Below are 26,736 nucleotides of genomic sequence, written 5' to 3'. Positions count from 1 at the left end.
CTATTTTGACAATAGATGAGTTGATGGGTATTCTTCAAACTCATGAGCATAGGATCGACAGATCTGCATCTTCTTCTTCCCAAGAGCAAGGAGTCAAGACTTAGTCAAATCCAAGAGGAAGGGGGAGAGGAAGAAATGGCTCAGGTAGAAACTCTAGAGGTAGTGACCGAAGTAATGGAGGACAAAGAAATGCTGCAATAGAAAGCTCAGGAAGAGCAGATAGAGCAAGTAGCTCACAAAATACTTTAAGAGGAGGTAAGAAAAACTACAACTCAAATAAGAGTAATGTAGAATGCTACTATTGTCATAAATATGGGCATTATTCAAGTGAATGTTGGAAGAAGCAAAATGATTAGTCAAGACAAGCAAATGTGGTTGGTGTGAACATGGGAAATGGAAATAATGCCACTACCTTCATAATGTGCAATGTTGGTGAAGAAGGAAACCCTAAAGTTTAATACCTCGATAGTGAATGTAGCAACCACATGAATGGTAATAAAACCTTGTTTTCATTTATTGACAAGAGTTTCAAATCTGAGATTAAAATGGGTAAGAATGGAACCCTACCAGTAGTGGAAAAAGGATCTATTATGGTCTGCACCAAGCAAGGTGAGAAGAAAGAAATACAAAATGTGTATTTTGCCCCTGGTATGAAGCACAATCTGATGAGCATTGGTTAGCTCATTCAAAATGGATACAAAGTACTGATAGAGAATGACAAGTGTGTCATTCATGAAAAAGATGGGAGCAAGAACTTACTTGTAGTAGTTCAATGACAAAGAATAAAATGTTTCCCTTGAGGATAGAGAAATGTTTCTTATCTCAAGTTGGTGCTATAGCTCCCACACAATCAGCTCTAAGGAGTGTGATTGAAGACCTTTCATGGCTATGACACCTTAGGTATGGTCATCTTGGCTATGCTTGTTTAAATTTTTTGTTAAATAAAAGAATGGTAGAAAATTTTCCATGAATAGAAAATTCATGTGACAAGTGTGAGGCTTTTATTTTGGGTAAGTAACACAGGCTTCCCTTTAATTCTAAAAATTCTAGGAGGGTTAGATATCCATTGGAATTAGTGCACATTAGCCTGGTCAGTCCTATGCAAGTTTTTTGAGTTCAAAGCCTAGGCTGAAAGAGAATGTGGACATTATAAAAAGGTCCTAAAATCAAATAGAGGAGGGGAGTATACCTCCAATTCTTTAATAAATCTTTGCAAGAAATATGACATAAAGAAAGAGCTCATAGCCAGCTATACACCACAGTAGAATGGAGTGTCTGAAAGACAGAACAAGACCATTGTTGAAATGGCAAGGAGCATAATGAAAGAGAAAGGTCTCCCAACTAAATTTTGAAGAGAGGCTATGGCAACATAAATTTACCTAATTAATAGGTGTCCTACAAAGGCTGTTCGTGATAGAATTCCAATAGAAGCATGGTCATGAGGAAGATGGATAGTTGAACACCTAAGGGTGTTTGGATGTGTTGCATATGCACATGTACCTAAAGAGAAAATGAAAAAATTGAATGACAAAGGTGTGAAGTGTATCTTTAGAGGGTATAACTCAAAATCAAAGGCATATAGATTGTATGACCCATTGAACAATAAGATGATTCTCTCAAGAGATGTGAAATTTCTTGAAAATTAGTCATGGTATGGACCGACTGATGAATCATCAAGCACCTCAAGTAAAATGGCAATTATGAGTAAAGAGGATGCTGATGAACATCAAGAAGAAGGAGCAAATAGAAGAAAAGACAAGCAACCTCAATCATTGCCGAGCTCATCTAAGCATGACTGAGTGTTAGTGTCAAGTAACAGTGAAGATTGGACTAGTCGGCAAAGTAGTACCAGTGAAGCTTCTGATCCCACACTCTCTTCCCTATTACCAAGAAAGACCAAGAGTCTTAGTGAGATATTCCAAGATGAAAGGTATGAAGATTATGATGAGAGTGTTAATTTTGCATTATTTTCCCATAGTGATCCAATATATTTTGAAGAATCTATTAAGGAGAAGAAATGGTGTAAGGCCATTGATGAGGAAATAGATGTTATAGAAAGGAATGAGACATGGGAGCTAACTAAATTACCTCTCAAAAAGTAAGTGATTGGAGTGAAATGGGTCTACAAGACCAAATGTAATGGCGAAGGCAAGAGTGATAGGCATAAGGCAAGGTTGGTAGTCAAGGGCTACAAACAATAGTATGGAAGAGATTATGATGAGACACATGCCTCGGTTGCAAGAATGGAAACCGTGCATGCTATCATAGCAATTGTAGCTCAGCACAAATGGAAGGCATTTCAAATGGATGTGAAGTCTGCTTTCTTAAATGGTGTATTGAAGGAAGAAGTCTATGTGGAGCAGCCACCTGGTTATGAAGTTACAGGTGAAGAACACAAAGTATATAGATTGAAGAGAGCTCTTTATGGCCTCAAGCAAGATCCAAGGGCATGGTACAATAGGATTGACTCATATTTGATGAGCAATGGCTTTAGCAAAAGCAATGGTGAGCCTACTCTCTACATCAAGGCAACAAATGAAAATGCGTTGACTGTTGTCTTGTATGTAGATAATTTAATTTTTACAGGTAATGACAAGGCTCTAATTTGTGAGTTCAAAGAGGCCATGAAAAATGAATTTGAGATAACAGACCTTGGTCTTTTGAAGTACTTTCTAGTCATAGAAGTAAAATAGATGCATGATGACATCTTCATTTCTCAAGAAAAATATACAAGTCAAATCTTGGAGAGATTCAAAATGTAGAATAGTAAGGTAGTCCCCACACCAACAACAATAGGTCTAAAGTTGGGCAAGGAAGACTCTAGCAAGAGAGTGAATCCAACACTATACAAGAATATGTATGGAAGTTTAGTATATTTGACTGTAACTTGGCCAGACTTAATGCATGCAATAAGTTTGATTTCCATATTTATGGAAATACCAAAGGATTCCCATTAGCAAGTGGGAAAGAGGATCCTAAGGTATGTGAAAGGTACCAAGGGATTTAGAATTTTGTATACTGCAACACATGAATTCAAGTTGGTAGGTTATATAGATAGTGATTAGGGTGGAAGTATAGATGATAAGAAGAGCACTTTCGAATATGCATTTTATATGGGATTGGGTGCGATTTCATGGGTATCCAAAAAACAACCTATTGTTGCTCAATCTACAAAAGAGGCTGAATACATAGTAGCAAATGCAGCAGCATGCCAAGCTATTTGGTTAAGAAGGATCTTGATAGACTTGAATGAAAGGTAAGAGGATGGAACCACAATTTATTGTGACAACATCTTATCAATTGCATTGTCTAAGAATCCAATATTCCATGGGAGAAGCAAGCATATTGAGATCAGATATCACTTCATCAGAGAGTTGGTGGAGAATGGGGATATCAAGGTGGAATTTTGTAAGTTTGAGCAGCAGCTAGCAGACTTTTTACCAAACCATTAGAGATTGGAACATTTGTACACCTAAGAGAGAGTCTTGGTATAGTTGATTTGGATCAGCAGTGATCCTTGTTTGTTTGGCTTGGGACAAAGGGGGAGTGTTGAAATATTTAATGTGTTACTAGTTTATCCCTAGAGCGAAACGCTCACCTACCTCCTGACAGTTTATAGAATAGATAAAAAATTGAATGCAGGTAGGTAAGTTTTTTCAAATTTGCAAATGAGGGGGAGAATATTTGGCAAAAGACAAAAAAGAAACGAATCTCTCTCTCTCTCTCTCTCTCTCTCTCTCTCATTCAATCAATGAGTTCAACAGATCAGAGAGAACATAAAAGTTGCAGAGGAGAAAGGAAAGAAAAAGAAATCGATCAGCAAATCAGCATGAAGTGTTCAGAAGGCAGAAGAGTTTCAGTACGTGTTGGATCTCTTGTCGTTCTGTAAGTTGTTATTGTTATTTTGACTTGTTGAAGCAGTGATTGCTCCAGGCACTATTGTATGCAGCCATTAGAGCTGCAAGTTTGAAGTTTTTCTAGTTTAAAGTTTTAGGGTTATTTTAGGGTTTTCTAGTTGAAGCCAAATGCTCCCAGATTTTGTAATAGTTTCAATTAGAGTTGAATAGCAAGAAAGCAAGCATACGTGAATCTATTGCTCCTTATTCATTGCATTTGTGAAGTTTATTGTTGAATATTTTAAGCTTTGGGTCTTTGATTTTAATGGTGGAAATATTCACATTATAAGTTCTATCACTCGGCATTGTCCTTGGTAGAAGTTCTCTCTACAGTTTAAGCTGAGCTTACTTGGCATTCACTCTGCCCAGCTTACTCGGCATCCTTTGGTGCTGAGTTGCCCTTCACGTGCCGAGTTCACTCGGCTCTTTCATGTGCCGAGCTCACTCGGCACCCTCCTGTCACTCGGCTCCTTAAGCTGCTGACTAAAACTAGCACTCATCAATAGTTTGTGCCAAATGAAATTTTTTAAGTTGTGATTTAATATTTCTCACAAAGGAAGTAATGAAAAAAATTAACCCAAGTTACGTTTAGACGTTTCCCGATTGAGGTTGTGAAATCATTTAAATTCGGTCTCATATCATGTGATGTAAATCTAGGTGACAAATCTAATAAAAATGTGATAGCAAATCTAAAATCCTACCAGGATAATCAGAAAAACGGCACATTTCGCTCTAAATTCTTTTTCAGTGACTAAATATTCTGGTTTATTGCACTACTATCGAAATAAGTTGATAGATAAATCCACAACGGCGACTGTGTATTACCAGAGTTAGAAGATCCGTGCCTGCAATAGCCCCAATTTCCGCGCAAGAGACGATGGCCGAGGGCTTGGGATCGAATCCGTCTGTCGACAAAGGCAGATCTATATCTGCCTTGTTCTCCGGAGCAGATGTTATCATCAACGTTGCACGGCATCCCTGCCCGCAAAGTGCACATGACCACGTTATTTACTGATTACAAAATTCTCCAGGCAACAAATGAGGGTTTCAAGACTACTAAACTTACCTCGACGTAGTAATCATGGAAAAATATGCAGCGGCGTGCATCTCCAGTAGCAGCGGCGAGATTTGGAGCCTGTTTCCCAACGATCTCCCCTTTTATGATGCCCTCCACCTGTGAACATCCCGAACTACGGAAATCTAGAGAGACCTCCGCATCGAACCCTCCCAATGTTAATAACGTTATGAACGCCACAGCCACCCCCGCCCACAGATACATTCTCATTTCCACACACTAAACCAGACAAATGCGAAAACCCCAAGCCTTTTCAATATAAGACGAATGCGCTTACATGGCTGAGTATACCTTCAGCCCCGAAATCTAATCCTTGAGCGTTTCTTTCTAGACATTACGATAACGTCTGTTGACTACCATTTTAACCTCAAGGTCACATGAAACTCCTTAGCTTATTCACCGCCACACGTTAAGGACAAGGTCATAGGTAATTGCTTAATTATTATAATCTTTTGCTGCTTTTTAAGAAGATTGATTTTAATTTACATTACGATTAAAAAGAGGGCTCGTTTGGTTGTGAAAATCATCTATTTTCTATCTAACAAGATCAGGCAGACACTATGGTAGAAACGGTGAGCAGGTCTTTTTTTTCATACACCAGTAAACATACTAGTTATTTCAGTTCCTAGAGCGAAAATAAAATAGGGATCTAAGTTAGAGGCTTAACAAGTAAGAAAATAAAATAAATTGAAAATAAATCTATACCTTCTTCTACAGTAAGAAAGCGCGTCGAGCAAGATCATCTACACATTGAACTACAAGAACCGTGTAATAATGGTGCGCATGTGAATCTCATCACCATATGAGTAGCAATGATATAGTTATCATTAAAAAGTTCATTATTATAACTAATAACAATAATAAAGGCTCCTTATTATAAGGATAAATTCATAATAATTGTTCAATAAAGAAATAAGAGATTTATTTATAATAGGAAGAATTAATGTCAAGCTTAATTCCAGTTTTAGTTCATCTTCATAAGTACTTTTAATCACTAATTACAGTCTAACATCTAAAAGAGAATAGTAATAACAATTATGATGGGTTGTGGAAATTTGATATTTCTGAATAAAATTCTATTATGTGTAGATTCAAAATGAACAGAAGAACATAATGAAAAATAATTAAACTAAAACATAAAAATAAACCAAAAAACTAATCAAAGATGCCAGAGACAGAGTTATAGTGGGTCTCCACAACTTACCAAGCAATATGAGTTCAATGACTAAGCATGTATATATACAATAATGTTCACCTTTAATATTTAAAAAAAGGAATCCCAAGTGTCATGCAACTGTTAAGCTTCACATTCTATCTCATTATTTACTGATTTGTAGGTTAGCGGTTATCTCAGATACGATTAATTTCACTCGTTTTCTTTAATTTACGACATGTAGATTCCCCATAGCGTCAACGTAGCGAGCGAGGTTGGAATAATGGTCAATGGTTTAGGGTTTCGGGTGATGGTCAAGGGTAAACAGTACAGACTGTCGGTTACCAACTTTGGGCGCCAAAGTTTTAGCGTGCGAGGAATTACAGACGCGGAGTGTTGAGAGGTTTCATACAGGATTTTTCACCCTTGTTTTTTCAAAGAAAAAGCGTCGCAAGTCACCCCAGCATGTTACAGAATTCTCCGAATTAATGCAACCAAACAAGCGTAGAAAATTCGAGGGAGGACTGGTCCACAAGTGACAGATTTTCCAGCTTCTCCCTGGAATCAGTTAAACATCAGATCAAACTAATTGTAAATTACTTAGTGAAAACAAAGCCAAGTAGGGACGGTGCAAACATCCATGGGTATATAATATATATGGTCATACATGCCTCAGTACCTCCGGTAGTGGCTAAATAGCCAATTATAACGTAAAAGGTATAAACGAAATTTGGTTAAAAAATCTATCATTTGGCTGGAAAGAAAGCGCCAAGCCCGCGGCATCTTCTCCACGAATGGTGGGCAAATCATGAATAAACAATTGCGTCTCTTTCCCAAATTATCATTTATTAATTGCATCGCTTTCTTACGGTAGAACAGGCCTAGAATTTGATGGCTGTTTTTTTCACTTTTGAACCACATATGATAGGTTAAAAATTGTAGGACCGTATGGTTTGATAGACTAATTTATTACTAAACAATCAATATTTCTTATAGATAACTTAGTATTATATTTAATATTATATATAAATGTGATTTCATAATATGTATAATATATATGTATGATAAATATATATTATTTTATATTATAGATATTCTTATTTTTTTCTTTGTTTAGTTATGTTTCTATTTTGATGAATATATATTTATATTAATTTAGAATCTTATTGAAATATAATATAATAATTTTTAAAATTTATTTTTAAAACCATAAAATTTAAAAATCTCTTAAAGTAACATAAATAAACATAGAAACTTGCTTCTTTCATAATATTGTATATAGTTCTAATTTACAATTACAAGTTATTCATAGAGAATTTTGCATATATTACTAATTAATATTATTATTTTTTAATTTATAAAATATTTAAATTTAAAATGAAAAATTGACAATTAATTTTTTTACCAAAACGTAGAATCAAAGACATGAAATTTTTTAGCTATCATAAAAAAATATATGACAGGTGGGGGTGACCGTCAAATTCCAAGCCTGAGTGGGATGGTGTGAGCATGTTTAATGCTAACTTTTATTCTTCTACCTTAAATTTGACAACCATCTACATGCCAAAACTTTAAATATTATTATAAATAGAATATGCTTTTAAAAATAATTTAATAAATACCACATAAAATATTTGTTTAAATTATAATATTTGGAGATATAAATCATCAATAAAAATAAAAAGTTTAAGTTAGTAAAAAATTAAATAAATAGAGATAAATGAAATATAATTTTTTTAGATGTAGTAAATTAAATTATAATTATTTTGTAGTGGATATTATTAACATTTCTTTAGATAGATTTATTTAAGATATCTATACTGGTTATTTTATTGTTTTATTATTATTTATAATGAATAGGCCGCACACCCTTTTGTTGATAAGACATTCCTTTTTGTTCACCAGTTTTCCCCATGTAAAGGAATACTTTAACAATTAAAGTGTACTCATGCTAAGCTTTACATTTTACTTTTAGGTGATGAATATCTAAGGAGCCTCAAGGTCATGTACCAACTTGGCATCCCTTATCATGGAGGCCCAAGGTATTTCTCCAAGTTCTATTTTAAAACATTAGTAGTATTAAATGGTTTAGTTTCTTAGGCCTAGCTAATACTCAACCCATCATTAAAAAAAATGTTGTCAAAAAATGTTGAACTAGATGTATGCTAGAAAGTTTTCATAGGAATCGTCTATATACTACATATACAAGGGTATATGAGACATGTTGCTAATTTTCACTTATGCTCAAATCTATTTGATTAATTCTAAATCTTGCTCATTTTTACAGTGAAGATATCATTTTTTATTTAACTTTTCTTAACCATTGCATTATTGTGAATAGTAGGTGAAGATGCGACAGGCAATTTGATGTATTAGAGTGTTTGGAAGCACTAGCTAACTATATTTTAATTCTATTAAATCTACATAAATTATTTGTGTCAATATTTTAAGGTATGCATTACATTATATATATAATTATTTTCCAATACTTTTATAAGATGGTCAAGAAAAATTAGTAATTTGGAAAATCTATTATTGAAATATATTCATATATTATTTTCGTTCATTGTAGTTTCAAGGTGAAATTATTGTTTGAGATTACACATCACAATATTTTGGGAGGGTTTTAAATATATATATTTAATATTTATATAGATTGTAATAGTTAAAGACCAATAGCCATGTATAGTTAGTTGTTTCTTAGTTACATATCTAAATTAACGAGTGTAAGTTTCCTTGAAATATAATTTCAAGATCACTGTACAGATTGCCAGGAGAGTCTAAATTGGAAATGAGAGCCTTGTTGAAAGCATGAATGCTAAGGATATTCCTATGGGGGAGTATTGTAGAAACATGATTAGATAATTATCATGATGATATGTTACATTCATGATTGTGTTTGTCATTGACATCAACACAACAATTTTCTATGGTATCTGACAGAAGAACAATGGTAAAGATCAAGTTGGTATGGATAGTTCGTTGAGTAGTTTCATTAGCAAGATTAATGGGAGATTCTACTAAGTGTCTATTATATTGAGATAACCTTAGAAGTAAAAGATATTAATTTAGGAAGAACTTATGCAAGTTTTGCTAAAGATAGTCTAGAGATAGAGTTTACAAAGGCATGTTCTGGTAAACTTGTTATATCTCTTAATAGAGTTGTTATTCTGAGAACCAAGGATAAATATGTATAGAAGACATTCTAGAGATGACATGGCTAAGCTCATTCATCATAATATTACATGTGCGAAAGTAATTCAAGTTACAAGGTGATAGATTGATGTTGTCACTAAGTAAAATGTATTCTTATTAAGTTCCTATAATAATTAATTAAAAATGTGTAATAATTGACTCAAGGAATTGTTTTATAGACTCAATGTAAAGGAAGGACATTTTTCTTTGTTATATATGGATGCAAGCAGTAGAAATAAGAAAGGAAGGAGAGTGAAAAGGGGATAAGCAACAGAGCAAAGCGAAGCTAGAGATAACTTCATTGCCAAGGTTTTATTTAGAGATTTGATGTTTGATATTTGGATTTGAGCTTTGTGACCTAGTCTAAAAGATTTGACAGTGATTAGTCTGGTTGACAGGACAGAGGGAAGAGGGCAAATAACAATATGAACAATAATTCTGCAAGGAATAGTTGAAGATCAGTTGGACAGTGAAGTTCAATGGTCTTTCCCTAGAAAGTATTTGGACAGTGGGTTCTTCTACCTTTTACAACTCCTAACAGGGTTGGAATCTCCTAACAAGGACTCAAAGTCTCCTAGCAACGACTCTTATGTACTAAATGTGATTATATACTCCTAACATGGTTCATCCTCTAACAAGGAATATATATAAGTATATCTTTGTTGACGTCATTCCCACTGGGGTTTTCCCTCTAATTAAGGGTTTCCCTAGTTAAAAAATCTAGTGTAATTGTGTATGTGCATCTTGTTATGGATGTTGTTTACTTTGGTTGCATGGTTAAGAATAATTAAGGTTGATAAATTTTTTAATTGGATAACTAACTCACCCGCCTCCTTTGAATTATCTTGGTGGACTATTATTTTTAACAATTGGTATCAGAGCATCAGGTCCTTGAAGATAATGTTTGACAACTTTGGGAGATCCATGGCGAACATATTAAAAAAGGATAGTCTAAAGTTTGATGGAACAAATTATGACAAGTGGAAAGAAAAGATGAAGACACATCTATTGTGTATGGGTCTAGGATATTGGATCTTGACAAAATTAGATAAGACAATTATTGTTCAAAGTTCACAAGAAACTTGTATGGAGGAACAATGAGAACTTTTCATGTGCAAAATGAGAGCTAGAGAAGCACTTTTGTATGCACTTCCTAAAATTGAGTACAACTAGGTAAAATCACTTGATACTTCTCATAAGATTTGGAAAGTTTTAGAAAATATTTTTGAAGGAGATGAACATTCTAAGAAATTGAGGCTACAAAGTTGGATTTTTGAATTTCAAGATGCTAAAATAATGGAAGATGAGTCTATGAGAACATATGTAGTAGGCAAAAAATCAAAAATTACTACAAGTATCAGATCTCGAGAAGGAACCAAGGAAGATGATGAGGTGATCTGGAAGATATTAAAGAGTTTAATGCAACCATTTAAGATGAAATCCAAATGATATAGTTGTTGATCTTTTGTACCAAAGATTTTACCAAGGAAACATTACTTAGGAGACTTGAAGCAATTGACAATGAGCTTAGACAATTTGGATAATTTTCTAGAATAGAGACAACTTTTAGTGCCCTAAACATTTGATCTAATATATCAAGGAGCGCAAGTGGTAGAGGAGATTTTTCTAGCAATAGCAGATTTGATGAGGAAAGAAAGATAGAAGAAGTAGTAGCCCTTCTGGTAAGAAGTGAAAAAGATGGTAAGAAAATCTTTAAATGTTGGACTTGTAATGAGTTTGGTCATTATGCATCTAAGTGTCCTAAAAGAGAGAAAAAGTATAAAGGAAATTCCAAACCTAGAAGAGATAGATATTTTTTTAATGCCAATGAAGAAGATGATTCTAATGAACAAGCTAATGAAATAGGATTTGTAGCTATTAAAGAGGAAAGTCCAAAGAAAATGGATTTGCTATCATAGGTTGAAAAGAAATTTGATTAGATAATTGATAGTGGTTTTTCACATCATATGACTGGTGATATGAACAAGTTTGTTGACTTCAAAAGTTATGATGGAGGCATTTTCAAAGTTGGAAATAATGGAGCTTTCCATCTTAAAGGTAGTAGATCTATAACTCTTGGTGGTAAGACTAACACTAAGGATGTATATTTTGTTGATGGTTTGAAACATAATCTTTTGAGTGTTGGACAACTATTTGATAAAGGTTATCAATTATAGTTCATAGAGAAGACATGCATGATCAGAAACAAAGATGGAAAAGTAATTGGAATAGGAACTAGATCTAGAGGTAATGTATTTCATTTGAACCCTACTAAAATGACATGTTTGCTCACTAAGGTAGATGACATTTGGTTATAGCATAAGAGATTTTGTCATATCAACTTTAATTTTTTTTGAAAACTAGCAAGATGTTTGTATTTAGTGATTTACCTAAGATTATAAAGCATATTGACACAATTTGCAAGGAGTGTGTATTGGCAAAAGATAAATGAACTTCCAAAGAAAATGGCTTTGGTATCATAGGTCGAAAAGAAATCTAATTGGATAATTGATAGTGGTTGTTCACATCAAATGACTGGTGATATGAACAAGTTTTTTGACTTCAAAAGTTATAATGGAGGCATTTTCAAAGTTGGAAACAATGGAGCTTGCCATCTTAAACGTATTGGATCTATAACTCTTGGTGGTAAGACTAACACTGAGGATGTATATTTTGTTGATGGTTTGAAACACAATCTTTTGAGTGTTGGACAACTATTTGATAAAGGTTATCAATTATAGTTCATAGAGGAGACATGCATGATCAGAAACAAAGATCGAAAGGTAATTGGAATAGGAACCAGATCTAGAGGTAATGTATTTCAGTTGAATCCTACTAAAATGACATGTTTGGTTGCTAAGGTAGATGACATTTGGTTATAACATTAGATATTTTGTCATATAAACTTTGAAAACATTTTGAAAACTAGCAATATGTTTGTAGTTAGTGATTTACCTAAGATTATAAAGCCTACTAACACAATTTGAAAGAAGTGTGTATTGGAAAAACATAAATGAACTTCTTTTCCCAGCAAGAAGTTAATTACTACAAAAAAGTTAGAGATTGTATACACAGATCTTAGTGGTCCTGCAAAGAATAAAGGATTCTATGGTGAAAGGTACTTTATGATTATTGTTGATGACTTTTCTAGAATGATGTGGGTTGCTTTCCTTAAATGAGAACTTTGGGCATTTAACAAGTTTAAGATATTCAAGAATAGAGTTGAGAATGAATCAGGTATGAAGATTAAATATTTAAGATTAGATAGAGGAGGATAATTTGCTTCAAATGAGTTTAACATCTTTTGTGAAGATAATTGAATAAAAAGATAGTTTTCTGCTCTAAGAAGCCCTGAACAAATTGGCATTGCAGAGAGAAGAAACATATCAATAAAAGAAGCAGTACGAGCTATGTTAGCTAAGAATGATGTATCCAAGACATTTTGGAGAGAAGCTTTGAATACAATAGTCTACACTATGAACAGAGTGCAAGTCAAAAAAGACACAAACAAGACCCCTTATGAACTATGGTTTGGTCACTCACCCATAGTTAAGTATTTTAGAATTTTTGGCAGCAAATGTTATATCAAAAGAGATTATGATGTTGGTAAATTCGATGTTATAAGTTATGAAGGCATGTTTCTTTCTTATTCATTAAAAAATAAACCTTATAGATGTTATTATTTGAGAACTAAGACTATTGTTGAAAGTGCAAATGTAAAAGTTGATGAAAAATTTAGGATACAAGAAAGAATAGTCAACTAAAATATCAATGATGATGTTGTTATTACTAAAAAGAAAGATGAAGTATTCATTGAGAGTAATAGTAATCTATAGAATAAAAGAGAGTTATTATAGGAAAAAAGTTCAAAACCTAGAATTGAGCTAAGAGTTGAGATAACAACTCCTACTTTTGGTAAGAATATGACAAATAATCACCCACTAGAGAAGATCATTGCCAGTAAAAATAAAGTTGTGATGACAAGAAGTAGAATTAATGAAGAACTATGTTTGATATATCAAGTATAACCAAAGAATGTAGATGGGGCATGCAGAGATGAATATTGGAAGAAAACTACGAAGGAAGAGCTAGATCAGATAGCGAAGAATGAGACATGGTAATTGGCCCCTAGACCAACAAACAAGAATGTGATAGGAACAAAATGGGTATTCAGGACCAAGATGAATGAACAAGGTGGAGTTGTAAGGAACAAAGAAAGATTGGTATGTAAAGGTTACTCATAGCAAGAAGGAGTAGACTATGAAGAAACCTATGCTCCTATGGAAAGAATTGAAGCAATAAGGTTATTCTTAGACTATGTAGCACATAAGAAATTTATGGTATATTAGATGGATGTCAAGTCAGCATTTCAAAAGGGAGAACTTGAATAATTGGTATAGATAAGACAACCTAAAGGTTTTCCTTTAACAGATGAAAATGACATGGTATGTAGATTAAAGAAAGCATTGTATGGCTTAAAACAAGCACCCAAAATCTGGTATGCAAGGTTGGACAAGCATTTGAAAAAACTTGGATTTATCAAAGGTATGGTAGATAGTAATCTATATTGGAAAGAAATAGATGATGGGTTGATGATTTTAGTAATATTTGTTGATATCATATTTGGAGGAGATGATAATGAAAGTGAAAAGTTTTTAGAAGAAATGAAGAATGAAATTGAAATGAGCATGATAGGGGAAATGAAATAATTCCTAGGATTACAACTTGTATAGGATAAAGAAGGAATCTTTATTTCTTGAACTAAGAATTTGAAAGATCTATTGAAAAGGTTTGGTTTGAAAACATGTAAACTAGTTGGAACACCTATGGTAACTAGACAAAAGTTATGTACAAAGGATGAGACACCTACTATTGAGTAGAAGAAGTATAGATCTATGATTGGAGGATTACAATATCTGACTCACACAAGGCTAGATATAAAAAATGTAGTTGGAATTGTTGCAGGGTTTAAAGTTGATCCCAGTGAATTATATTATGTAGTAGTTAAAAGGATATTTAGATATCTTAAGGAAACATTGAGTTCAGATTGTGGTATTACAAATCTAATGATTTCACTTTATATGCTTATACTGATGCTGATTGGGTAGGCAATATGGATGATAGAAAGAGCACTAGTGGTGGAACATTCTTTCTTGAAGAAAGATTGGTTTCTTCTTTAAGAAAAAAGTAGGATTGTATCTCATAGAGTACAATAGACGTAGAAAATATTGCAACAACAAACAATGGTAATCAAGTTGTTTGGATAAAGTAGATGCTAAAGGATATAAGGATAGAATTTAGTGAACCTATTGTCATAAATTGTGATAACACAAGCACAGTGAATATGTCTAAGAATCCAGTGTTGCATTCTAAGGCTAAACACATTTCTATCAAATATCACATGTAGAGATAGAGAGTTGCGAAAAAGGAAATCAAATTGGAATATGCAAGCACCAAGGAGAAAATTGTAGATATTTTCACCAAGCCTCTTCCCAAGTAGACTTTTGAGTATTTGCAAGGTATGCTAGGGGTATGCCCCTACCTACATCAGAGTATATGATGCAAGAATGCATCAATCCAGTGGTGAAGAGCACTATTGTTTTGTCTGGACTGAATATTGATGCTTCCTATATGGGGGAGTATCTGTGATGGATAGTCATTTAGGACTCTTAATAGATGATATTTTGAATAGTGTCTTTGGACACTTGAGTAGGTTAGAGAAAGTTGTTGTAGAGATAGATGACTGTTGAAACCTTTGACATTGATTTCAATGGGGGAGAGATTACATAATGAATTTAACATTTTGATATAGAGAATATTGAGATATATCAATGGGGGAGAAACATTTATAATTGATGAAGAGGATTTGAAAAGAAAGTATAACAATCTTTAACTATTGGTATTCTTGGAACTCGATGTTTTTCGTATATGTTGTCATAATTGCCAAAGGGACAGATTGTTGAAAACATTAATGTTGAGGATATTCCTATGGGGGAGAATTGTAGAAACATGATTAGATCATTATCATGATGATATGTTGCATTTGTGACTATATTTGTCATTGATGTCAACATAGTAGTTTTTTGTGGTATCTGACAAAAGAACAACTGTAAAGATCAAGTTCCATGCAGATAGTTAATTGAGTAGTTTCATTTAGCAAGATTAATGGGATATACTACTAAGTGTCTAGCATATGTAGATAACCTCAGAGGAAAAATATATTAAATCTAGAAGAATTCATGCAAGTTTTGGTAGAGACAATCCAGAGATAGAGTTTACAGATTCATGTTCTAGTAAACTTTTTATATTTCCTAACAGAGCTATTATTCTAAGAATCATGGATAGAAGACATTCTAGAGATGATGTGTCTAATCTCGCTTGTAATAATAATACACGTGCAAAAAGTAATTAAAGTTATAAGGCAACAAATTGATGTTATTTTTAAGTAAAATGTATTCTTAATGAGATCCTATAATAATTAATTGAAAATGTGTAATACCTGACTCAAGGAATTATTTTATGGACTTGGTATAAATGAAGGACATTTTCCTTTTTTATGTATGGATGTAAGAAGTAGAGATAAGTAAGGAACGAGAGTAAAAAGGAGATAAGTAGAAGAGTAGAGCGAAGTTGGAGATGACTTCATTGCCAAGGTTTTATTTAGAGATCTAAGATTTGATATTTGGATTCGAGATTTGTGACCTACTGTATAAGGTCTGACAGTGATTGGTACAATTGACAGGATGGAGGAAAGAGGGTAAAGTACAGTATGAACAATTATTCTACAAGGAATGGTTGAAGATCAGTTGGATAGTGAAGTTCAGTGGTCTTGCCGCATAAGCTATTTGGACAGTGGGTACTTCTTCCTTCTACATCTCCTAACAGGGTTGGCACAACTCCTAACAGGGTTGGAATATCCTAACAGGGATTTAAAGTTTTCCAACAGATACTATTAAGTATTGAATGTGTTTATAGACTCCTAAAAGTATCCATTCTCATTGTGGGCATCATTCCCAATAGGGTTTTCCCTTTGATCAAGGGTTTCCCTAGTTAACAAATCTAGTGTAATTGTGTATGTGCATCTTGTTATAGTTGTTGTTTACTTTAGTTGCATGGTTAAGATTAATTAAGGTTGATAAATGTTTTAAATGGATAACTGATTCAACTCCCCACCCTCTCAGTTATCTTGGTGGACTATTATTTCTAACAAGCCTAAGATGTATAAGCTAGTAAAAGAAAAAGTATAAATTAAATAAACTTGGAACAAGGATGAACATGACCACCACACTAATGTGTCAAAATAATAATTGAGAATTTTTATAATTTCTTATATCATAGATCAAAATCATTCAAAGAGCTATCTTTTGGTTTAGCCATTGCATGCTAACTGAATATGAATTGATTTATAAATATTCTAGCTTCCTTTTAATACTGACAGTATTGGAGCCACAATAGATCAATATATAAAGAAGATCTAGCTATACATAACTAAATAAAAAGACCATCATTCTTATTTCATTAGCTTGCATGGTCACTTCTTCTAGTTGTTAATAAAATTGAGCAATGTTAATAGGAAGTTGTTACATGAAATTTCCTTGAATGAAATCGATGACTAATTATTTTCTGCACAATGCCTTGGTTAGTACACAATTTGGAAGGGGAGGATTCATTATAAAGAGAAAATAAGAAATCACCCGAATCTAGATTTTACACAAGAATAATTTCTAAAAATATAAGCTTTATTGAAACACTACTTAAAAGGATTACAAAGGCTTGAATATAAAGAATTCATAGCTGAGGGAAAAAATGAGCAAAAAAATAGATGCACATGTATCTAGACATGTTCTATTTGGAAGAGAATAAAAATAAAAATAAATAAAACTCAATCCGAAAGATATACATATAAAACATTCTTATTTGCATAAAAAACTAAAAAACTAACTAAAACCTTCTTAAGGAAGAACTTAGGTTTTTTCTAGCAGCATCATCAATTATCAACATACTTCGCCTTGATATTGAGCAGACTCACAATTTGACCACAAAGAACAAAAAAATGATTATTTTCAACTACATTGCTGAAGATATCTACTAGTTGATCTTGGGTGTTTATGTGTTTTGATTCAACTTCCTTTTTCTTTACCAAGTCACAAATGAAATGATACTTCAAATCAAAATGTTTTTTTTTCTATTATTATGAAGTAGATTGTTTTCTACCTTAATATAACTTAAATTGTCACAATAAACTGTTGTAAGCTGAATTTTCTTCTCGACAATTTTTACAAAAACTTTTCTTAGCCAAAGAGCTTGTGTGTCAGCTGAAGTAACTTCAACATACTTTTCTTCTATGGATGAGAGAGAAACAATTTTTTATTTTCCTGAAGTCCATGTAATCAAACTAGAACCAAAAGAGAAAAAATTCTAGATGTAGACTTATAGTCATCCACAACACCTCCCCAATGTAAATCACTAAATCCAACAAAAATGATTGTTTTAAGAGAGTAGTAATGAATACCAAAATTGATCTAGTTCATTTCACATACCACAAAATCATTTTTTCCTCTTTCATACCTAACTCTAGTAGATTTTTCATTTACCTTGTAGTAAGAGAAATTGAATAAGCAATATCTAGTATTATATGTGTTAGAAACATCAAACTCCAAACAATACTTCTATAATTTATCTCATCAACTAATTTAACATTGTCTTCATTGCACAACAAAACTCCATGAGCAAATGAAGTTGAAAGAGGTTTACAATCATCCATATCAAATTTCGTCAAAATATCATTTGCATACTTTGTAAATGACAAATAAAGATATCATCTTTACCTTGATAAACCTCCATTCCAAGAAAAAATTTCATGAGATGAAGATCTTTCATCTCAAATTCATCCACCATAGTAGCATTGAATTCATCTTTCATTTTAGGATAACTACCCATATATACTAAATCATCAACTTAAAAACTTAAAATGATAATATCATCACCTTCTTAATTTTATTAAATGGTAGGTTCATTCTTATTTCATTGGAAGCCATTCTATTAAAAATATCCATCAATCTGAGCATACCATACTTGTGGCACTACTTTCTTGACAACATAGAAGGCCTTCTTCAACTTTTAAACATGATCTTCTTTTCCTTGAACATCAAAACCTTTTGGCTTCCCCACATATACTTCCTCTTCTATGTACCCATTCAAGAAGGAAGTTTTCAAATCCATGTGATGAATATTTCATTTTTTTGAGCTGCAAGAGAGATTAGAATCCGAATAGTTTCTTTTTTTTCTATTAGTGCAAGAAAAAAATCACAATCTATGTCATACTTTTGAGTGAAACCTTTAACAAACAATCTTACCTTGTGTCTTTTAACACTCTCATCACTACTATACTTGATCTTGTAGACCTTTCGTGTCAATCTTCTTCTTCTAATGTAGAAACTCTACAAGATACCAAGTCTAATTCCTATAAATTTAATACATCTCTTCTTTCATTTCTTGCATCCAAACCTCATTAGCACATGCATCTTCAAAAAATTATGGTTCAAAATCAGCTTGAGCAAGTAATGCAAATTGTTTTATCTCGCCTATTGGATTTTCTTCATGTGCATGATTTTGACTTCTTTGATAAATATCATTCATTCTTCTCATCTTCTTTATAGGCCATGGAGTTAAATTTGGGTTTGTGCTTAGACTTGAATTTGGCCTAATGCTTGGACTTGGTAAGGGGTTTCTTGGATGACTTGAAGATCTTGAAATAGAACCATTATTTCACTTCTCATGATTATTATTATTATCAATAATATAATCATTCAAAATATATTTTGGATTTTAAACATACCATTTTTTTATGAGCATAAACTCCCCCTAATAAAAAATCACATCGTTTGAGAGAAGAAGCTTATTAGTAAAAGGATTATACAATCTCTAATCTTTTCTCTCCTCACTATAACCCACTAAAATGCATGATTCATATTTAGCATCTACCTTTTTCCTATTTTGATTAGGTACATGAACACATGACAGACAACCAAATTTTTTAATATGATTAATATTAGACCTTCTCTCATAAAATTCTTCATATGGAGTCATCTTTTGTAGGACACTAGAAGGACTCCTATTGATAATATAGATTATTGTAGCAACAATATCCACCCAATAAAAACTACTCAAATTTTTAGTTTGTAATTATAAATTTTAGGGTTCATTTAGTTACAGTCATAGGAATTGAGAATAGGAATGGATATTCCAATAACAATTATGTTTTGGAATGGGAATAAGCTCATTTTAGAGGCAAAATGGGAATATGTATTTCTATTTCCTATGCCAATTAGTTCACCAAATAAAAAATACAAAACATATTCCTAATTTCCTATTCCTATTCTAGCAACCAAACAGGCCCTTATTATAGCACTACTAAAAATGATTGCAAAGGCTTGAATATAATTAATTCATAGCCAGAGGAAAAAATGAGAAAAGAAACTAAATGCACATGTATCTAGATATGTTTTATTTGCAAGAGAATAAAATGGAAAACAAATATAACTCAATCCTAAATATATGCATATAGAACATTCTTATTTGCATAAAAAATTAAAAAATTAACTAAAATCTTCTTAAGGAAAAACTTATGGTTTTTCCAGCAGCATCATTAATTATCCACATACTCCCCCTTGATGTTGAGTGGACTCACAATCGGATCATGGAAAACAAAAAAAATGATTATTTTCAACTGCCTTGGTGAAGATTTCTACTAGTTGATCTTGGGTGTTTATGTGTTTCTATTCAACTTCTTTTTTCTGTACCAAGTCATAGATGAAATGATACTTCAAATCAAAATGTTTTTTCATATTGCAATGAACTATATTTCTTGCCATCTTAATAGAACTTACATTTTCACAATAAATTACAATAGGTTGAATTTGCTTCTCACCAATTTCTATCAGAACCTTTCTTAGTCAAAGAGCGTGTGTTCTAGCTGAGGTAACTTCAACATACTCTTCTTCTATGGATGAGAGAGATTTTTTTTAAAATTTTCTTGAACTCCATGTAATCAAACTAGAACCAAAAGAGAAACAATTTCTAGATGTAGACTTATGGTTATCCCTAACACTCCAAAATCTAAATCACTAAATTCAACAAGAACATGAATGATTTAAGAGAGTAGTAATGAATACCAAAATTGATACTGATAGTTCTTTTCATATACCTCAAAATCCTTTTGGCTTATTTCATATGTATTTATGGTGGATCTATCATGTACCTTGAAATAAGAGAAACTAAATAAGAAATATCAGGTATTGTGTGGGTTAGAAACATCAAACTCCAAAAAATACTTTTGTAATTTGTCTCATCAACTAATCGAGCACCATACTCCTCACACAACACAACTCCATGAGAAAATGGAGTTGAAAGAGGTTTAAAATCAACCATATCAAATTTCTTCCACATATTGTTTGCATACTTTGTTTGACAAATAAAAATATCAACTTTACCTTGACAAACTTCCATTCCAAGAAAATATTTCATGAGACCAAGATCTTTCATCTCAAATTCATCCATCATGGTAGCATCGAATTGATCTTTCATTTTAGGAAAGGTACCCACATATAATAAATCATCAACATACAAACTTAAAATGATAATATCATTACCTTCTTGTTTGTAGTAAATGGTAGGTTCACTCTTACTTCTTTGGAAGTGATTCTACTGAAAATACCCATCAATATTAGCATACCATGCTTGTGGTGCTTGCTTGACACCATACAAGGCCTTCCTCAACTCATACACATGATTGTCTTTTCCTTGAACATCAAAAACTTCTGGCTTCCCCACATATACTTCCTCCTATAAGTACCCATTCAAGAAGGAGTTTTTCACATCCATGTGATGAATACTTCATTTCTTTTGAACTGCAAGAGAGATTAGCATCCTCATAGTCTCTTGTCTTGCTACTAGTGCAAAACTTTCTTCATAGTCAATTTCATAACTTTGAATGAACCCTTTAGCAAATAATCTTGCCTTGTGTCTTTCAACACTCCCATCATTGTTATCATTGATCATGTAGACCCATTTCATGCCAATCTCCTTCTTCTCATGTAGAAACTCTACAAGCTCCCAAGTCTAATTCTTATAAATTGAATCCATCTCTTCTTTCATTTCTTGCATCTAAACCTCATTAACACATGCATCTTCAAAACATGATGGTTCAAAATCATCTTGAGCAAGTAATGTATAAAAATTTACCTCAACTATTGGATTTTCTTCATGTGCTTGATTTTGACTCATAAAATATCATTCATTGTTCTCATCTTCTTCTTAGGCCTTCGAGTTGAATTTGGGTTTGTGCTTGAACTTGAATTTGGCTTGTTCTTGGACTAGATAAGGGACTTCATGGTTGACTTGAAGATCATTAAATAGACCCATTACTTGGCTTCTCATGATTATGATTATCAATTGTATCATTTTCCAAAATAGATTTTTTCTTTTCAACATTGGTTTTTTGATGACCATAGACTCCCCCTCATCAAAAATCAAATCTCTCAAGACATGAATCTTATTGATAACAAGATTATACAATCTATCATATTTTCTCTCCTCACTATAATACACAAAATACATGATTCACTTTTAGCATGTCACTTTTGCCTATTTTGATTAGGTACATGAATAAAAGAAAAACAACCAAAAAAACTTAAATGATTGACATTAGACCTTTTTTCATACCATGCTTCATATGGAATCATCTTTTGTATGGCATTGGTATGACTCCTATTGAGAATATTGACTACTATAGCAAAAACATATTGCCAATAAGAACTACTCAAGCCCTTAGTTTTTAACATACTCCTTTCTATTTCTACTATAGTAAGATTCTTCCTTTTAGCCACATCTTTTTTGAGGTGTGTAGGCAATTATGATTTATCTCTTGATCCCATCCATCTCATAAAAATTCTGAAGATATCTTGAGTGATACTCTCCTCCATCATTTGTTCTCAAACATTTGATTGTGTTCTCTTTTTCTTTCTCTACGCAAGCCTTAAACCTCTTGAAAGTATCAAGGGCTTCATCCTTAGTCTTAAAAAAATATACCTTACATATATGTGAGAAATTATCAATAAAAGATATAAATATGATGACTTATCCAAACTTTTCATTTCCATAGGGCTACATATACTAGGATGAACAAGTTGAAGTGGGTGATTTGTCCTTCATTCATTGCCTCTTGGAAATGATTCCCTTGCATGCTTTCCTTTTTCACATCCTTCAAAAATATTAGTATTTTCTTCAAACTTAGACAACTCAAGAACCAAAGAATTTTTTGTAAGAATCTTCAAACTATTAAAATTCAAATTTCCATACCTAAGATGCCAAAACCAACTTTTATCCTCATAAGCCATATTGACAAGCAGATTATCATTTTCACTAAACTTCAAAGGAAACATTCTATTCTTTGACATAGGAACAATTGCAATCACTTTATTTCCCTGATTCTAATTATAGATAGTATATTTCATATTTTGAAATACCATTCTATAATTATTCTCAAATATTTGCCCAACACTTAACAAATTATGCTTCAATTTTGAATAATAATATGTTTCTTGAGTTCACTTTTTGTACCTTCCTTTGTCTAAACATTCATGGATCCTTTGGATACAACCTCAACTATATTTCTATTACCAAGAGTAATATTGGATCTAATACTATCATCAAGCTTTGAGAATATTTCCTTACTACTAGACATGTGATTAGAATACCTAGAATCTAAATACCAAACATAATTCATATTATTTTTAGCTTTGTCAAAACACAAAAATAAAGTTCTTGATGAAGGGTCTTCATTTTGTTGAGCATAATTGGCATTATTATTATCTAAATTCAATCAACACTCTCTTTTAGAATGGACATATGTATTGCAATGATAACATTGAGTATTCTTTTTATCAAATCTACCTCTTCCTCTTCCTCATTGAGTACCTCCTCTTCATCTAGTTCCTCTTGAATAATTCTAATTTGATACTTTCCTATGACCTTCTTGTTGTTATTAATTTTTCTATCACCATCATTCTATAAAATTTTCAATTGGGAAGAATAATCCTTCTCATTAATGCTTGTAGAAGTATCCCTTAATATATCCTCATGTGACATGAGAGATTCAACTAGCTCATCATACTTCATGGTGGCTAAATCATTTCTTTCTTCCATAATAATTGCTAGAGTATTCCATCTTGGGGTTAGAGACCTCAATACCTTCGGTATCACATGCTCTTGGGTGATAGGTTCACCTAAAGTTGTGATCATTTTATTCACCACATATTTGAGTCTCACTCAAAAGCCTCCCACATACTATGTTTCATTCAACTTCAAATTTGCATATTCTCTTTTTACAATTTGTACAATTACAACTTTAATCTTATCATTTCCTTGGTAAGCATCATTTAGAATCTTCTAAGCATCATTTATTGTCTAGGCATTAATAATTTTAGGAAACAAGCTCTTTTCGATAGCCATTTGAACATGAATAAGATCCATTGCATTCCCTTTTTCATCTTCCTTTTCTATTCTCCTCTCATTTCCTTAATGATCACTCCAATCCTCATCATCCTCATATCTTGATTCAATAGTGTCCCAAAAGTATTTTCCTATCCTAAAAGTCTTCATCTTGATTGACCAATATTACTGATAATTAGCTCCATTAAATTCTGAAATTTAAAAAGTATTATTTACCATACTGAAACCTATACAATCCTAAAGCTCTGATACCAAATGTAGCTTTTACACAAGAATATATTCTAAAAATATAACTTTTACTGTAGCACTACTGAAAAATATTACAAAAGGTTTAAATATAAATAATTTACAGCGAGAGGAAAAAATGACCAAAAAATTGGATACACATGTATCTAGACATGTTTTATTTGCAAGAGAATAAAATAAAAACAAATAAAAATCAATCCTAAAAATATGCATATAGCACATTCTTATTTGTATGAAAAGTGAAAAAAAAATTAACTAAAAACTTCTTAAGGAAAAAATTATATTTTTTCTAGCATCATCATCAATTATCCAAACTAAACTCCTATATTCAAACTGCTCAACACAACTATGGCGATTGTATTTCTCTCTCCTACATTGTGTTAGAAATGAATCAATCGCTTTGGAAACACAAACACTTCTCCCTTCTTTAACATCTTGGTCATGTCAATGAACCCCACCAACAATTTGCCTCTAAGTAAAACTAAGATCTTGGTGGCTCTTAGATGGGTGTGAGGAGGATTTATTCCATCCACAACATAGTCAATGTGCACCAATTTAGTGAATCTATTCTTCCAAACCTCAAGATGAGCTGGTGAATGATGATAAGGAATCAAAATCTGCAATATTTGGGGCAATTTATTATTATCTGAAGTTTGGAAATGGTCTTTACTAGTCATCAAATGGGTTTTTCTATATCTTGCATTTTTTTTTGAGGCAAAACCTCTTTGTGTTGTCATTCTTAGAGGTCAATTTGTATCTATACTTAATAGCTAATCAAATATAATACCTGGTTTTATTTTTCATTATGTTGGGCATACAACCATCTTGCCTTTTGTCATTTCTAGCATGATCCATCATTGTCTTTTGAAACATTTTGATGCAAACAAAATTTTCTCAATTTGAATTATGCTTTTATGGATCTAAAGGAAAAATGTAAATGAAGTAGACTTTTTTTGGAAATGTCAGATCTAATTGAAAAATCCAAGTCTTCAATTTCCTATTGTCCCAATTTAACCTTTCTAATATAACATGGTATCAAGAATCAAAAGTAGAGAGCCAAAGTCTCATCAAAATATGACTCATATATCATTAAGGAATATTTGTTACTTTGGATGCTACATTTGGCTATTGATTATGATTCTTATGTTTCTATTAATCTCTTGATAAAACTATAATCAAAACATGATCTCTTCCTTAAGGCTTCAAGGTCTACTCAAATTTGTGTTCACCATTTTCTTTACACAAAAACTTTGATGCTCACTTACTATGATTGTTCACATAGTAACTATAACATGCAGGTATCAAGAATCAAAAGTATCAAAAGTAGAGAGCCAAAGTCTCATCAAAATATGACTCATACATCTTTAAGGACTATCTATCACTTTGGATGCTACATTTGGCTATTTGTTATTATTCTTATGATTCTATTAATCTTGAGATAAAACCACAATCAAAACACAATCTCTTCCCTAAGGCCTCAAGGCCTACTCAGATTTGTGTTCACCATTTTCTTTACACATAGACTTTGATTCTCACTTACCATGATTGTTCACATAGTAACTTGGTCTAGTGATTTGACAATCCAAGTAAATTTGTACTATCTATAATAAGAAACAATTAAATCATAAATCTATCAAGTCCTCATAATATTGTTGCAAACCTTATAAGGAAAAAGATATATGAATTTCATTGTTCATTTTTGTGAAACAAATGGACATAAATAAACAAATAAAATTAAGATATCTAAAACTTCATGATTCCATACTAGAAATGTCAACAATGGTGTTAGATACAACAAATCAAAGTTTCAAAACAAGATCTAGTAAACCCAAAAGTGTTAGAATACATCATAGTGGGTTGCATCTTTACAAGGAAAAGGAAATAATCCAATCTAGGTATTTCCTATCGCAAAATAACAAAGTTTGAAGTAAAAGTAAAAGATTCAAGGTAATGTTGCCTAAACCTATGAAGGATTAAATATCAAAATGGGAAATGGATCAGATTCAATGGGGAATGTCTCAAATTAAGAGAAGACAATTAAATATGAGATCATTAAATGGGAAATATTTCAAAGTTAATAGGAGATCTATTAGAGTTTTAATAAAATTTATAAGAGCATTAGAATCAAGTAAATACATGATAGGGAAGGGGATTGAACCATGAAAACCGGTACACAATAAAGTATTTAAATACAATAGTATTATAGATATGGATGCTCATATTCTTTTTAAATTAATTTCTTTTACCTATAAAAGAGTTGATCAAAGCTAATGCCACTTGATTCAATTTTTGAAATTATTTCATTGCAATTGCTTTTTCTAAAACAATCAAACTTTAGACAGTATAATGAAAATTTTATCAATGGATCTTCAAAGTTTCAAATGGCAAAGCACCATCTACATTAAGTAGTTGGAAACAAAAGATTGTTAAAATATTCTATATGAACTAAAATTTTCTAACTATCAATATAAATTGGAATGTACTGATTAAGACTTATTTTGCCTTAGTTTAGCACACGACTATTGAAAATCCTAAGTTGGTTGAAGCTCACATGGATTTTGTGCCTAGATCTTTTAGAGGAACTACCAAAGGTATTATTTCTCTAGTGCTAGGTAGAGTAGGGTTATAAGGTTTATGTTTATACAATGATGTATTTAATA

General features: G+C 32.2%; 1 protein-coding gene and 1 pseudogene across 1 annotated transcript; both read right to left on the bottom strand.

Annotated features, from left to right (window-relative positions):
- Positions 1–4,630: 4,630 nt before the first annotated feature.
- LOC149555698 (peroxidase 35-like) lies at positions 4,631–5,283 on the bottom strand. Its single transcript, XM_089833679.1, has 2 exons — positions 4,963–5,283; positions 4,631–4,874 (listed from the first exon to the last, which is right to left on the bottom strand). The coding sequence occupies exons 1-2, from the start codon at positions 5,179–5,181 to the stop codon at positions 4,662–4,664; spliced, it is 432 nt and encodes a 143-aa protein (XP_089689805.1). The 5' UTR covers positions 5,182–5,283; the 3' UTR covers positions 4,631–4,661.
- A 1,309-nt stretch (positions 5,284–6,592) lies between these two features.
- Positions 6,593–26,736, bottom strand: part of LOC149555697 (putative xyloglucan endotransglucosylase/hydrolase protein 10) — a 39,661-nt pseudogene continuing 19,517 nt past the window's right edge.

The sequence above is a fragment of the Cupressus sempervirens genome, chromosome 5 (genome assembly GCF_028749045.1).
Source record: "Cupressus sempervirens isolate cs-2001-9-10 chromosome 5, ASM2874904v1, whole genome shotgun sequence".
Lineage (NCBI taxonomy): Eukaryota > Viridiplantae > Streptophyta > Pinopsida > Cupressales > Cupressaceae > Cupressus > Cupressus sempervirens.
Note: the sequence above shows the minus strand (reverse complement) of the source record. Positions and strands in the feature narration are given on the sequence as shown.

Bases quoted from the DNA above. Each gene is read 5' to 3' on its own strand.
- LOC149555698 (XM_089833679.1), bottom strand. From the start codon at position 5,181: ATGAGAATGTATCTGTGGGCGGGGGTGGCTGTGGCGTTCATAACGTTA. The intron at 4,875-4,962 runs GTAAGTTTAGTA...CTTTGCGGGCAG, and splicing joins TCCATGATTACTACGTCGAG to GGATGCCGTGCAACGTTGAT.